Genomic DNA, 15,634 nt, shown 5'->3' on the forward strand with positions numbered 1-15,634 from the left:
GAAATGCATGGGCTCCACAGTGGACTACTGGAATTTTGAAATAAAAGGTTGAAGATTTGCTACGACTGAACAAAACATTTTAAAGACCCAACATTTGAAATGCTTCTAATACACATCCTATATCACTTCCTTTCTCTTTTTCAACTAAGTGGGGCCCCAATCTTTGCCTTTGTTCACTGCTGACTCTGAGACAGCACGGTGAAAGAAATTTACATAGATATTATTTACTGTTAATGTATTATAAATGATCTGAGACTTGTGACATGCAAGGAAAAAATGAGACGGGAGACAAGTGATGCTACATGATGAACTAAGCACATTTATAATGATAAAATGAGTAAATATAATAGCGGCAATGCTAACCACTGATTCCACGAGATACACTATTTGTCAAAACTTACACAGCTACAGAGTATCGACGATAAATAGTCATTACCAATTAACACAGTTTACTACAGCTTTTCTCTTTCATTTAAACAAGCATATCATTCCCTTTTAAAATCATTCTCTAAATAAATATTTAGAGATAGAGAACTCTAAATGAAATAACAGTCCAATGTTAAAAACTAAAAAAAAAAATGAATCTACTCTTACAGTTTGACAGAAATGAATTATTAATAGTGGAAGGGGAAGGGATCAGGAAATAATTTCAAGTTCTCAATGTCCAAAAGTAAATTGCACAGTAAATCAATATGAAATGAAGAGTCCATATAGTTCAATGAACAAAAGGGAAAGTTCATGAGGACAAAGATCACAGTTCAGAGAGAGGCTGGACGAAATTCAGACATGGAGCATCACACTCATTGTTCTTTAATTGGTTGCACAGAAAGGAGCAGCTGGGATGCCATTTAGCTTGCTAGGATGGACGTAATCAATGGGTTGAAGTTGAGATGGAAGTAATTCTCTTTTGTAATTCAGTTGCTCAGCCAGATGATCCAGAGGTAGCCAGCATTTTATTTTTGTCCATTGAATTTAAGACTGCATGCACAGCATGAGGAGGTGCTTGGGGATGGATGCCCCTATGAGTGGCCTTGAGTGGGCAAACTCAGAGGTTAACAGATGGTGTGTCAAATGGCCTGGACAGTTGGCACTCAGGAGAGGTACAGAAGAGGGTGACAGTTGTTGGGTCTTGGGAACAAAGGCTTACTTTGAAATGACCTGTCAAAAAGCCTGACAAAGGTAGATCACACTACCTCTCAAGATAAACTGCCTCTTCTAAATAAGCATGCAGGAAATACTGTCTGGTTGGTGACATAAAAATGCTCCACAAAACATGCAAATTACCGAGTATTAGAAACTGCATTGGCTGCTAGCGCCATGCTGCAAAGACTCCATCATGGGAGCAAACAGCTAAATCACAGATAGCTTCACAGTAAAATCTACATTCACAATACTAATAGGTTTCTAGTGTTAACAAATTATACACAATTATAAGCTCTTAAAATGCAACATACTTATCAAGCAGTTGCAGATAATGAAACATTATCAGCTATCAATAATTTGTTGGCACTTTCACTTTTGTTTATAAAATTTCCAATACACTGTACCACAGTTATGTGTCTAAACAGTGAGGATGTTAATGGAGTAATGACTGTTCTACTGGCCAGGCGATGGGATCAGTAGTGAATTCAGTGCTTAAAAACAAATGTACAAACCTCTGAAGAGGTGGGACTCCATGTGAGAACTTTTGTTGAACTTACAAATGATGAAGAATGGGCCATGGCCAGCATGCAGCATTATTTCCATTGTCTAGTTCAGATGGAGAACAGGTGCTTTTATTGATCTGTAAACTTACCAATATAATTTTCCACAGTTTTAACCTTTTAAATATTTTACAGTGCTTTTATGCAACTATATTGCTTTTTGATCATTTTAAATTTAAAACTTATTTTCAAAATATTGTTTCCTACTTCACTGTGCCCTAAGCAGGAAGTAAGACTTACATGACAGTGCTTTGGCCTCACTCCATTTTAGGTCACTGACCCCACCATACTCAACCTAACAGTAGTTAATTTAGTGTTATCTAGAACTAATACTGAAAACTATACGCATATCCCTGTCTACATTCAATCATTAAACTACAATAATGCTGGTAAAATGGCAGGCTTAAATCTTACACTAGAAACACCTCTGACAAATATACACAAGCAAAGTATAGAGAACAAAACAGATCAAGAAAAAATTCTTTCTATGAAACATCTGGTAAAACACATATTATTTACATATACACATTGTCAACATAGTCGCATTCATTTGCATAATTATATATTAATAACAGAAAAACTTCACTTCTGCAAAGTACAGTACATCCTTCTTGAAAATGGGGTAAAGGAGGGGTTAAAATAATCTGATGTATAATTGGGGCGCTCAACCCACTTTCTGAGGATTGGCAGCCCGCACTCCTTGCTCATATGTGATCCTTTGTGTAATTAAATACTGAGCAGCCTGTGTTGCAGCTGGTGTTCCAGTAATGGTTACCTTCCGATTCCTTGTGCCAGGTACGAATTCTCCTTTTTTGGAGATCTGTATCCTTGCACCAGTCAACTCCTGGTATTCCACTAATGTTTTCCCTCCTTTGCCAAGTATTGCACCAACTAAGTTTTCTGGCACTGCTATTTCAACTACATCCTTTGATCCATCTGTGGATTTTTCTGTTCCTAGAATGGCACTGGCAGCTAGGGGAGAAGCAGCTCCAAAATATCCATTGGTTGCAGCAGTAGCAGCAGCCAGGCTACCTAATGCAAATGTCCCCGCCGTACCACCAGCTGTGCTGCCACTGGCTGAGGCTTCACTGGCATAGGTGGCCAACAAATTGGCTGCTGCTGCTGCTGGGTTGGCACTGGCAGCTGCTGCAGCCAAGGCCCCTGTTGCTGCTGCTTGACTGAGACCTAAACCTAATGTGTTGAGATTATATCCGTAGCTGGCTAAAGTATTAAGTGCAGAGGTGATGGCCACCAGGTCATTGCCTGTGAAGCCAGATAAGACTGCTGGAAAGGCTGCAACGCCAGCAAGGTTAGCATGTCCTAAGAGCCCTGCGGCTGCGGCAGCAGTTGGTAACACTTCAGCAGTGTTTGCATAAGGAGATCCGGTTGGATTGGAATTTGCCACTGGACCTGTAACATTGGCATAACTGATATTGAGACAGCTGCCACTCTGTGGATCCTCTTGTATCTTCTGGATGATAAGTTCAACAGCTTTTCGGTTTTGTTCAGGTTCTCCACTCACAGTGACAACCCTCTCTTGCAAGTTGATCCCATCAGGTTTCTGGGAAAGCTGCACCCAAGCCCCTGACTGCTCCATTATAGCCTTCACAGTAGCACCTCCCTTCCCTATTATCAGACCTGCTGTGCTGTTGGGAACTATAATCTTTACCTGTAATTAAAAAAAATACGTATAAATAATACTTCTGTTTTGCGCATACACATTATATTACTTTACTATCCTAAAAAAGTAAAACAACAAATTGAAAATTAATTTAAACATAAGTTATTAAAGATAGAAATACCACAACTTCTAAAGTGACTTTTATCGCATTTTAATACAAGTATCTTATAAAAGCAGAACGTCCAAAAGCAAAAGCAATTTTCAGTTTAAAATATTAAAAATTTTCCTGGAGTCCTTGTGCATTGCCGTAGAAGTTTTAAGAAATTAGTATGTTCTAAAGAAAGGATATCATAACTATACATCAATGGTAACATTTTTATATAGCTCCAAAATAAAAATACTGTTGATATTCTTCACCTAGTGTAGCTTTAAGAACACCTTTGGTCTAAAACGTATAAAAACAAAGAGTACAGGATTATGATGCAAAGTTAGTAAAGATAAAAGTACTAAAGTACTAGCTCGAGTCCCTTCTGAAAATTAATTTCATGTTCCTTATTACCTAGCAATTTTTGTATTATTCAAACCTTACTTGTTTCATGACTAATATTTTCAGAGAGCAAAAAGATTATTACTAGTGGTATTTTGATTTTTGAACTAAACTGACACACAACACATAACTTTATAAAAATAACAGGTATTTAAAAAAAAACCCAGATATTTCTAAATAATTAATATAAAAAATTTCAATCACTTTAGGGAGGTGAACAATGATTTGAATATGATATTGCCGGGATGTTCTACTTAAATTTGTAAAATGACTATTTTAATTAGATAGGTAATTCTCTTTTTTGGCAGCCGTAGCTACATTTTAAAAAATAGGGCTTATAACCATATTATCAAAGGTTACCGAAAATTTACTGGAGTCACAGGAATAATTACGATACAATGTGACCATATGAATAGAGACATTTTAACTAATTTGTATATCCATTCACAAAACCTAGACTATTTGGATTTATTTAATTATAGTCAAATACTATTGTAAAAAGGATAAAATCAGGTATTTCCCGTAACCCCTGGAATTAAAATATAAATATTAAAAATTTTATTTTGGTAGCACAAAGATATGCATGGCACTGTTTTATGACTCAGTAGATAAAAAACTGGGAGGGTTGTGTCACTGACAAAGCACTAAAGTAATTGCTTTCCTTGTTCTGGATATTAAAACGGGCAGGCTGAAGAACTTGTTGAAATTTGAGCAGGAATTTAGATGAGATATTCTATGAAAATTTCATTAACTAGTTTTTAGCATGTATTGCCATGCTCTCTTTAAAACAGAGATTTGGTAAAAATATTTTAAAGAAATACAGCCATGCATTTCTGGCAATTTTGCTCTTCAAGGTAGAAACTAGTCGAAGTATAAATTCGAATTTTAGACTGTGTCACCTCATAAATATATTTATATGTATTAACATACATGTACACACACACACAACTTTTCTTGCCACATATATAAATTTACAGGAACAGATTTTTTTTTCATTCCAATTTGTCTATTGAAAAGAATAGAAATTTTATTTTATTTTATTGAAATAGAATTTTATTGAAAAGAATTTAAATTTTCTAGAAACATTTTTTAGGAATATCAAATATATCCTTCATATTCCTCCTGATTAAGTGCATTTAGTTTTAAGAAGTAGGATGAGAAATAATTTTTAAAAACATATTAATTTATTAATTTTGTTCACAGACTTTTTTGTAAAAAATAATTTGTCTGAAATGCTGCAGTTTGTTAAAGTATAATAATTAGAAAGTTAAACCATGATTATTCCTTACACTAATTATAAAGATGAATTAGAATCATCTTTACATTTTATCCTGTGCACATGAGTATTGGGAAAATTTACTTTTAAGGCTTTAAATATCAGAATGCTAAATATGATTGTATTTTATAAATAAGTACTTCTTTCCAAAATCAGAACATTTTTATATAGTTGAAAACATTTACATATTGGCAAGCTGTGGTTTTTAACACAATTTTTATGTTTTAACATAATTTTTATGAAGAAAAATACACTAATTTTTTATGTAGTAATACTAATTTCCCACAAAATATTGGGAAATCCATAACTTTTCTTTTTTTGTTGTTTTTTTAAAAATTTAATTTAATTTTTTCAGTGTTCCAAGATTCATTGCTTATGCACCACACCCAGTGCTCCATACAATAAGTGCCCTCCTTAATACCCACAACCAGGCCCTCGGAATCCCCCAGCTCCTCCCCTCCAAAACCCTGTTTGTTTCTCAGAGTCCACAGTCTCTCCTGGTTCATTACCACTTCCAATTTCCCCCAACTCACGTCTCCATTAATTGACCAATACTTTCTTAAGAGTTGTTCTTAAATTATTTTAAATTCTAATATCGCTATTGTTTTGCCCAATTTAATGATTACCTCATGATTATAACCCAAGAAGAGAAGAGCACATGAAAGGTAAACTATGGGAACTATCCTACAGACTGTCAATAAAAAGCAATGTCTTATATAAATTTGTAACATCCATTCTAAAATCACCTGAAGCTTCTATGAGATGTATGAAGATGATATTAATTTATACTACTCTGCACACCAGTCTCATACCATATTTACTGCATACACAGCTTTTTTGTAAAAACCTTAGTACTAGTTCTATGCTTCCACAAGAAGTTGCTGATGTGTGCACAGCATTGCTATTATTGCACATTAGTTTCTCCCTTCTTTTCTTGTTTTCCCTTTTCCTTTCTTTTCAACATTCAAAAAAAAAAAAATTCTGAAACGACACATAGTTCAGAAATGTTGTGTGAACTTCTCATAACTGTAAGCATCTTCCAAAAAATCTGTCACTTTGAAAACTGAAAAACTACACCATGCCATCTATCTTTATATTAAAGATGTGCTTCTAATTCAAATTACCATCAGACTATACACACAAAAGATATCTTCATGTAATAAGTACTATTCGCTGGATTTTATTTTTAACTGTTTGAAATAATCTTCTATAAATTACTGTCAGCCATAATTGCTATTTTACAAAATACTGATGTGGTTCCCAATTTTTATTGGTAGATTTTATATTTGTCCACATATAACTACATAAAGGTGGGTTGCGATTTAAGAGAAAACATTACTGACTGTATATTAAGATTTACAATAGCATTTCTTAACTTTAGATAGTAATAATTCTGCATAAGGTTACTGATCTCAGATATCAAATTTAAAAATTAAAGAAAATACAAATATAACAAGTTATTAAATCAATATATTTTTTTTAATGTGAAAACTTAAGAGCCTAGTCAAGGGAACACGTCACCTAACTTTTATTTTTGACCCAAGGAAATGAAAACCTCTCAGATTTATACTTTTTTTCCTTGAAGACTTAAAAAAATATCTATTTGCTCACTTAATCTAATATGGATGCAAATCAGGAAAGAAAACTCTCTGAAAAGAGTAAGTTGAGACAAAAAGAAAAATTGGCCCATATGCATAGTATCTTAGAAAAAGTAGTGTTCTATCTCCATCTTCTGTATCAGATCAGAGCCAAGAAATGAGGCATTAGTGTGGAAGCTTGGAGATAATGGGCTACTGAATACTGGGTGGGGGAGGGGAGGGAAAGAAAGGGTGGAAAATTACAGAAGATGGCTACTTGTTTATTCCTTAGACATAGGAATATGGTATTTACCAAAGAAAAAGTCTGTGCACTAATATGTTTGCTTTCCCAATGAGACGATAAATAGCAAATTTTGGTTAAATGTATGGCTTCATTTTCATTGGTGAAATCTATTCACACACTCAAATAAGTAAAAATATATATTTCTAAGGAACTGAGGGAATTAAAAAAACCTTTATCCTAAACAGCATATAAATTATTTGGTTAACACACACCAACTAAATCAGATAAGCTGTTGACAGCTACAAATCAGTTTTCAGTACTATGCTCTACAGTTGCTACCATCAGTTCAGTCATTTAAGGAATGCTTACTGAGTGGTCCAGGCCCTGTGTTGGGAGTTAGGAATAAAGACAATGATTATTATGTTTCTAAATATCTTTGACATCTTTGTTCTCTAAGTATCCTGTTCTTTTTTTTTTTTTAAATAATCCTTTTCTTTATTTATCAGACATTCCTGTAAGTTTGAACTGTTATCTCTATGTTGGAGAGTTTCCATTCACACCTAAACCCATTTTAATAGTGACCATGTGCGTAAGTACTGTTTTTAAAGAAAAAAATGTTTACTTAAATTTTCCCTATTCTAGATTTATAATTATGAGAAGATTAACAATATAATTATGCTAATTTTACTAGTATCAACTGCTTTTCAGAAAAAAAGTAGTAAAATGACTATTTCTGTATGTGCAGCCAAAGAAGAACCTCTATGGGTATCCTATGAAAAGTATTAAAAGTACCAAATAGGTAGGCTTTAATGTTGATATGTTTCTGATTAAAAATAAATATTAAGCAAAACAAATTTACTCCTTTTCCAAATAAGAAGTAAAACTCATTATGGTCTTATAAAGCAATGAAAGTGTCTGTAATCATAATTTTTCATTATCATGGCAGGAAAATTATTTAATTATTTCATAAAGCCATACTTTCATATAAATTCAAAATAAGTTCCATTACAATTTAAGATATCTCAATTGACAATATGGACTATTTAAGGGCTGCTATATTATATACCACATATGCAGGGACTTTTATAAAGCAATGCCTAGCAATAGTGGATATCTTTCATTTATTCTGTCATTTATTCAGCCGTACTGATCTTCCCTCTTCTGGCAACAGACCCTAATTTTCCTTTAGGAAACACCCTCTCTCACTCTTAGTACATGTGCTTCAAGTAAGGCCGACAACCTTCCAATGCTCTAGGAGTGGAGACCTAACAGAGCCTGACACATCACAATTTCCACAACTTTGGCAGTTACTGATTTGGGATTGTGGATGTGGCCCAGGATGGTCCAATGAGTTAAATTTGGTAAAACCAATGGGACAGAGATACCTGTGTTTCTAATCTGGTAGGGCACAACCCTGACATTCCTAGTGACTATCTTGCCACCCTATGGAAAGAAGAAGAACCAGCCTGAAAATAAAGTTAACCTAGAAAAGAGTCTACAGAAATGGAAAAAATTCTGACACCATTTTGGTATCTGAATCTAACCATGTCTAAAGCTAGCACAGATCAATAAAGTTCCCTTTTTAAGCCACTTTGCATTGGATTTCTATAATTTATAACCAGGCAAGTAGTAGATTAGAAAAAGGTTTTACATTCTTGTTATTATCCTATATTATTTGCCTATCCAAAAGAAATATGGACACTTTGTTGCATCTCTTGATGCTCTAAGTCAAAACATTATAGCTCTAGTAAAGAAACACAAGCGGATTCCTTAATTTACCTTTTACCAAGATATACCCAACATGATCTAATAAAATAAATATCACTTCCCTAATGTATTACAACTTAGGCTACTGAGGCACCATTTTGTAGTGTCCAACGAAGATGCATATGTCATTTTGGGGATCTATATTGAACTGAGGAGCAAAGTAAATTGAAAACTTTTCTTTTGATTATAGATTTTATATACATAAATATCTTCCTTTCTGAAAAGTACTGATATGGCAAAAGATGTACAGGACTGCTACATGAATACAAGTATACAAAGAGAACAAAAAAGCAACTCCTCTCTCTATTAGTCTGTTAAATCTACTCACTTTTGATAATCAAATCAAAGGCAACACAGTTTTCATAAGCATGCATAATATTATTGTAAAATACCATGCTGTCTTTTCTTATGTATCTTCACCAGTCCTTCCCTCACCACTGCCAACACCAGGTTTCAAACCTGGAAGCCATCTGTGCCTTTTCTTGCTCCCTAGATCTCTACATCCTGTTATGTACTATTTTATTTTTTTCTCCCTGAAATGCTTCTTGCTCAAACCTACTGCTTTATCCTATCCAAAGAAATGCATGGTATTATAAAAAGAATCTAGAATAGGCAGTTTGAAGATATAGGCTCTCACTCCAGCTCTGCTGTGTGACCTTTGTCAAAATCACTTCAGTTGCATCATCTATAAAATCAGAAAATTTGGTAAGATTATGGATGAAGAGTTTTTATTTTAGCATCATAAAAAACCTTGCTCAACAGATGTCGGTGACAACTCCACCATTCAGTTACCCACTGAAGTATCTAGAATCCTTACGTAGACATTCCAAATTCTCTGTATCCTGTGCCTGAATTGTCTTCCCAGCTTCATCTTTTAAGACTGGTATACCATGCTGAATCCAAACTTTACCTTCTAGTTCTTGGATTTACTCTATATTAGTCATTTTTCCATGTCTTTGCTTTGTTATTTATACATTTGGTCCAAATGACTGAAGTGTTATCTACCTATATTCCCACACTGTTCTTTCCCTGAAAATACAGACAGTTTTTCCTTGTGAAATCTTCCATGTCCTGCCAGAACAGTTCAAATGCAGTATAGTTTGTAAACTCAATCCTTGTTCCTGAAAACCAAAGTGTCAAAATACTTTCTGCATTTATTATATTACTTATCCAAGGCTGCCTTATATTAGCATAGAACAGATATTTACCTCTCTTACAGAATTTTATCTTCCTGATGGGCATTATCTTATTTAATTTTGTATTTATTATTTGCACTTAGTTGACATTATCAATTGGATAACTTTAAAAAATAAATCCAAAAGTGTAGATTAATAAGAACTAAATAAGCTATTTAAAAGATTCCATCACCCCCATACAGTCGTATGTAGTGTATGTGTGCACATGCGTGTTGTGTGTGTAAAATATGACATTGGCTACAGTAATTTCTTTCTAGACACATCTCTCCAGGCAAGGGGAACAAAGGCAAAAATAAACTACTGGGGCCTCATCAAAATAAAAAGCTTCTGTATAGCAAAGGAAATGACAAAACTAAAAGACAACCTAAGGGAGAAGATAATTGCAAATGAAATATCCAAGGGTTAGTATCCAAAAATCTATAAAGAACTTATCAAACTAAAAACTTTAAAAGCAAATAATAAAATTATAAAATGGACAGAAGACATGAACAGACAAGTTTCCAAAGAAGACACACAGATGAACAGACACATGAAAAGATGGTCAACATCACTGACCATGAGGAAATTACAAATCAAAACTACAAAAAGATATCACCTCACACCTGTCAGGAATGGCTAAAATCAACAATACAAGAAAAAACAGGTGTTGGCAAGAATGCAGAGAAAGAGGAACCCTCCTACACTGTTGGTGGGAATGCAAGCTAAGATGGTGCAGCCACTGTGGAAAGCAGTACGGAGGTTCCTCAAAGAGTTAAAAATAGAATTACCCTACAATCCAGCAATTGCACTACTAGGTATTTATGCAAAGAATACAAAAATACTAATGCAAAGGACTCATGCACCCTGATGTTTATAACAGCATTATCTACAATGGCTAAATTATGGAACCAGCCCATATGGGTCCATATGGGTCCATCAACTGATGAAAAATAAAGATGATGTGGCATAGATATACAATGGAATACTACTCAGCCATAAAAAGATGAAATTTTGCCACTTGCAATGATGTGGATGGAGCTAGAGTGAAGTGAAGTAAAATCAGAGAAAAAAAAATCTGATCTCACTCATATGTGGAATTTAAGAAACAAAACAAACAAGCAAAGGGGAAAAAAAAAAGAGAAAGAGGCAGCAAACCAATTAAGAGACTCTTAACTAGAGAGAATAAATTGATGGTTACCAGAGGGCAAGTGGCTAGGTGCAGGAGAGATGAGCAAAATAGGAGATGGAGATTAAGGAGTGCTCTTGTGATAAGCAAGTTGTATGGGAATCACTATAGTGATGTTTAATCACTGTACATCTGAAACAAATATTATACCCAATGTTAACTAACTGGAATTTAAATAAACCTTGAAACATTAAAAAAAAATACAAGAAAAAAGATATACCTTGAAAATAGTAAAAAAAAAAAAAGAGAAAAATCACTAATATTATAATAAATATTAAACTTGCACTATATGCCTTTTTCTTAACTTTTCATTGATGTACTATGTTTTTCCTATGATATTTTGTAGTTTCTTACTCACTAAGGTTTTGTGGCTTCTTAGCTATAAAAAAAGTGTAGAACTTCCCTATGACCCTGCCATTGCACTCCCAGGTATTTACCTCAAAGAGACAGATGTAGTGAAAAGAAGGGCTATCTGTACCCCAATGTTTATAGTGGCAATGTTCATGGTTGCCAAACTGTGGAAAGAACCAAGATGCCCTTCAATGGACGAAGAGATAAGGAAAATGTGGTCCATATACACTATGGAGTATTATGCCTCCATCAGAAAGGATGAATACCCAACTTCTATAGCAACATGGACGGGACTGGAAGAGATTATGCTGAGTGAAGTAAGTCAAGCAGAGAGAGTCAATTATCATATGGTTTCTCTTATTTGTGGAGCATAACAAATAGCATGGAGGACATGGGGAGGTAGAGAGGAGAAGGGAGTTGGGGGAAATTGGAACGGGAGGTGAACCATTAGAGACTATGGACTCTGAAAAACATTATGAGGGGTTTGAAGTGGTGGGGGGTGGGAGGTTGGGGGAACCAGGTGGTGGGTAGATAGGGCATGGATTGCATGGAGTACTGGGTGTGGTACAAAAACAATGAATATTGTTATGCTGAAAATAAATAAAATAAAAACAAAACAAAACAAAACAAACAAACAAAAAAAAAGTGTAGCCAAACTGGTTGTGAAAGTCCAGAATACAAACATATCTGTGTTTACTTGATTAAGTTATGAACTGGATCAATACTATGACTCAAATGACAGTTTCTACTGAGTCATAATCACAATTTATAATTGATGCAATTACCTCCTATCCTTTGCCTTGCTTCAAGCAATTACATTTTTACTCCAGAATAATTAACTCAAAAAGTTTTGTGAAGATTGTACTTCATTTTGCATCTTTTTTCAAAGGGCCTTATTTTACTTGCCCTTTTGGCTGCTAGATATGAGAGAGAATGACAGACAGTACACCTCTTTTTTTGTGTCTCTTTGGAAAAAGACAGAAAATGAACGATTATGCCCATGAAATTTCTAAAGACAAATAATATTTAACTTAACTTTTCTACTTAATACATTGTTTCATGTTGCCCCTTGAAGGATTATTAAAAGTTTTTTTTCTTTTGATGACTGCTGCATATTTTATTTTATTTTTAAAGATTTTATTTATTTATTTGACAGACAGAGATCACAAGTAGGCAGAAAGGCAGGCAGAGAGAGAAGGGGGTAAGCAGGCTCCCCACTGAGCAGAGAGCCTGATGCGGGGCTGGATCCCCAGACTCTGGGATCATGACCTGAGCCAAAGGCAGAGGCTTTAGCCCACTGAGCCACACAGGTGCCCCAGAGTGCTGCATATTTTAATGATACATCACATCACATTCCAGAGAGGGGTAACTTAAGTATAAGAAAAATAGGAAAAACCAATATTTTATTGGTAAGAACAAGGAAAAGAAAAGCACTTTAAACTATTTCTGTTATGTCGAGATGCTAGGTACTCTAGACATAATTATGTCAAAAAAAAAATACTAGAAATCAAATAACTATAAAGAAAACACAAGGGTTGTAAATGATAAACATTTTAGGGCAGCCTATTGTTTACAAATGAAAATAATTTGGAGCACTGTCATCTTAATGCTTACTAAACTATATTTTACTAAAATGAGGTTAAATTTCTGGAAGCCCATTTGTCATCATTGTCCATGTGTGAAATTATCAAAAGTCTCTTAGAAATTATTATTATTACTGTTATTATTCTAAATCATCTCATCTTAGACAAGCTTTTTCAGAATATATGTAATAAGGTAATTGTTTAGTGTTCTTAATTCTGATTAGTGAAAAAATGTATTTGAAATATTTGGGGTTTTAATATGAAAACTAATGTTTTCAATTTAATATTCTAATGATTTTAATGTCAATTCAAAAAGTGAAAAATATCTATGAACATTAAAGTAGGGGCTGTGTTCATGGAAGTGGATAATGAAAAGGGATGAGAAATAAGAGTAGAAGGAATCAAGAATTCTATTTTGGGTATTTTGAGTTTGAAATCCCCATCAGACATTTAAGTGTTGATATTGAGTAGGTGATTGGCTATGGGTCTAGAGATCAGAGGAAATTTGAGAGTTAACATAGAGATAGCTATTTAAAGCAACAGGAATGGATAAGGTAGTCTAGGGGACCATAAAAGTGACTAACAATTCCTTAAATAGTGAACAGTAAAGAACTGTGTTTGACAAGAAATATTACTCTGCTAAAATCAATCAAAGATATTCAAGGTAGATCAGCAAAATTAATCACTAAAATAAAGTGAATCATGAATGGTCTGCTAATCTTTTTCTTTTAAAAAATGTGTGCCAGTATGTATTACCTCTTAGAAATCACTTTGTAGTACACATTAAGTTGTAAAATGAACATAATCTTTAGTTTCTCTCCTTTTGGGATCCTTCTGGAAAATAACTCAAATCACAGAAAATTTACACACAGAGCAGTGCACAGGTACTACATGCAATTATAAAATATTGTGGAAAATGACACAAAATTCTAAAATTTATATAAATATGTTACATAGACTTGGATTAGATAGTGTAAAATTATATGCAGGTAAAACTGAAATGAAGGTAATAGTAGAAATCGAATTTCAGGTGAGCTTTTTTCCCCTTACCATATAGACTTTGTCTTATTTTAATATTTTAAAAGCAGTTTAACAAAAGGAAATTAAAAAATTACTCCCAAACTAGGCTGCTGAATAAATAAGTCTTGCAAGAGCAAAATAAATAATTTGTTTAAAATAGTTTTAGTAGATTTCCAGTATTCACTACATAATTTTTTTTTTTAGTGTTTATTGTGTGCCAAGTACTGTTCCAGATGTTGGTGATTTTATAGAAGTGAATAAAAAGGATAAGACCTCACTTTATGAAACTTACAGTCAGGTGGTATCATAAATACTACCAAATATTTAAATTTATATTATAATATTAGTCGAGAGATGACAGGGGATTTAGAATATACTTTTAAATTTTAATAAGGAAGCTTAAAATCATAGTTTTAAATAAGATTCATGTAATTAAAATAAATGCTTGTTTATGAAGACCACAAAGGTAATTTTGGAATTTAAAGGTTTTTAAAATTCTGAGTTTATTGATGGACTGATTTGACACTCTATGATGTAACCAAACTAATTAGATATTTTTAGAAGTAACTGTCTCAACTATGTTTGAAATCAATCTCTACTTAAACTTATGTAACTAGATAATTAATCAAAAAGGAACCTTTTATATTTTGGGTTTTAAATTTTGTTTTTACAAATTTTTGATTAAGCCATTTTTACCATTAAAATTATTACTTAGGTGGAAAGATTGATGTGCCATATTTTTACAAGACTTAAGCTATTTTGAAAGATATCTTTGAAGTCAAATATAGGTGCTTGTAGGTATTTTAGATTTTCTAATCTTGCTAATACATTTCTTATATTTAATTTTACCAATAATTTTTCTGAAGACAATACTTATTTTTTAAAAACAAACACATTTGCATTTCAGTATCTTACTAGTAAAATTTGATAATTTATTATCACAAATGACTATTGTTAAGAAAATGAAAATCCATAAATCATTCTTATTTAATTAACACGGGATAAACAAATATTAACTAAATAAAAGGTTACAGAAGAATGTCTGTAATTTAACAAACTGTATTCTTAGTCACAAAGCTAAGCTTTTTACCTATATGTGGACTGAAGTAGTTTACTTCTATTTAATGAATCATAAATAAAAATACATTAATTTTATAACTTCTATTATTTGACTAGAAACAATTCACAGTTAGTTACTGAGATAAAGACTTCCTTTCCCAGAAATATTTTTAAAGAGTAACTTAAAAACTGTATCATCTAATTGAAGGAAAAAAACCAATAAGTAAATAAACGCTTAATAAAATGAATTATAAAGGTATTAAGTTCAGAAGAAAAGATGTTTTTAATAAGATCAACTTATTATTTCCTAGAATGTTCCCTAATCAAAGAAAAAAAAATTAGAAAAGTTAAAAATGAGAAACAATTTTTTATTCTATAGTGAGCAGGAGTCAAATTCTCTCATCTGGCAAAACTATTCTTTAAAAGAAAATGCAAAGACATTGATTCCTATTTCTAAGCATTTTAAAAGAAAATTAAAATGTTGAAAATAAACGATAACTACCCCTTTTATATGGCTTATATGGC

At 33.0% G+C, this 15,634-nt stretch overlaps 1 protein-coding gene across 3 annotated transcripts in view; it reads right to left on the reverse strand.

Annotated features, from left to right (window-relative positions):
• Positions 1 to 299: 299 nt before the first annotated feature.
• Positions 300 to 15,634, reverse strand: part of NOVA1 (NOVA alternative splicing regulator 1) — a 146,997-nt gene continuing 131,662 nt past the window's right edge. For all 3 annotated transcript variants that reach the window (XM_059181814.1, XM_059181813.1, XM_059181815.1), the window contains one exon: positions 300 to 3,372. In XM_059181814.1, the coding sequence (XP_059037797.1) occupies positions 2,368 to 3,372 (1,005 nt within the window). In that variant the 3' untranslated portion in view covers positions 300 to 2,367. The remainder of the gene's footprint in view (positions 3,373 to 15,634) is intronic.

The sequence above is a fragment of the Mustela lutreola genome, chromosome 7, assembly GCF_030435805.1.
Source record: "Mustela lutreola isolate mMusLut2 chromosome 7, mMusLut2.pri, whole genome shotgun sequence".
Lineage (NCBI taxonomy): Eukaryota > Metazoa > Chordata > Mammalia > Carnivora > Mustelidae > Mustela > Mustela lutreola.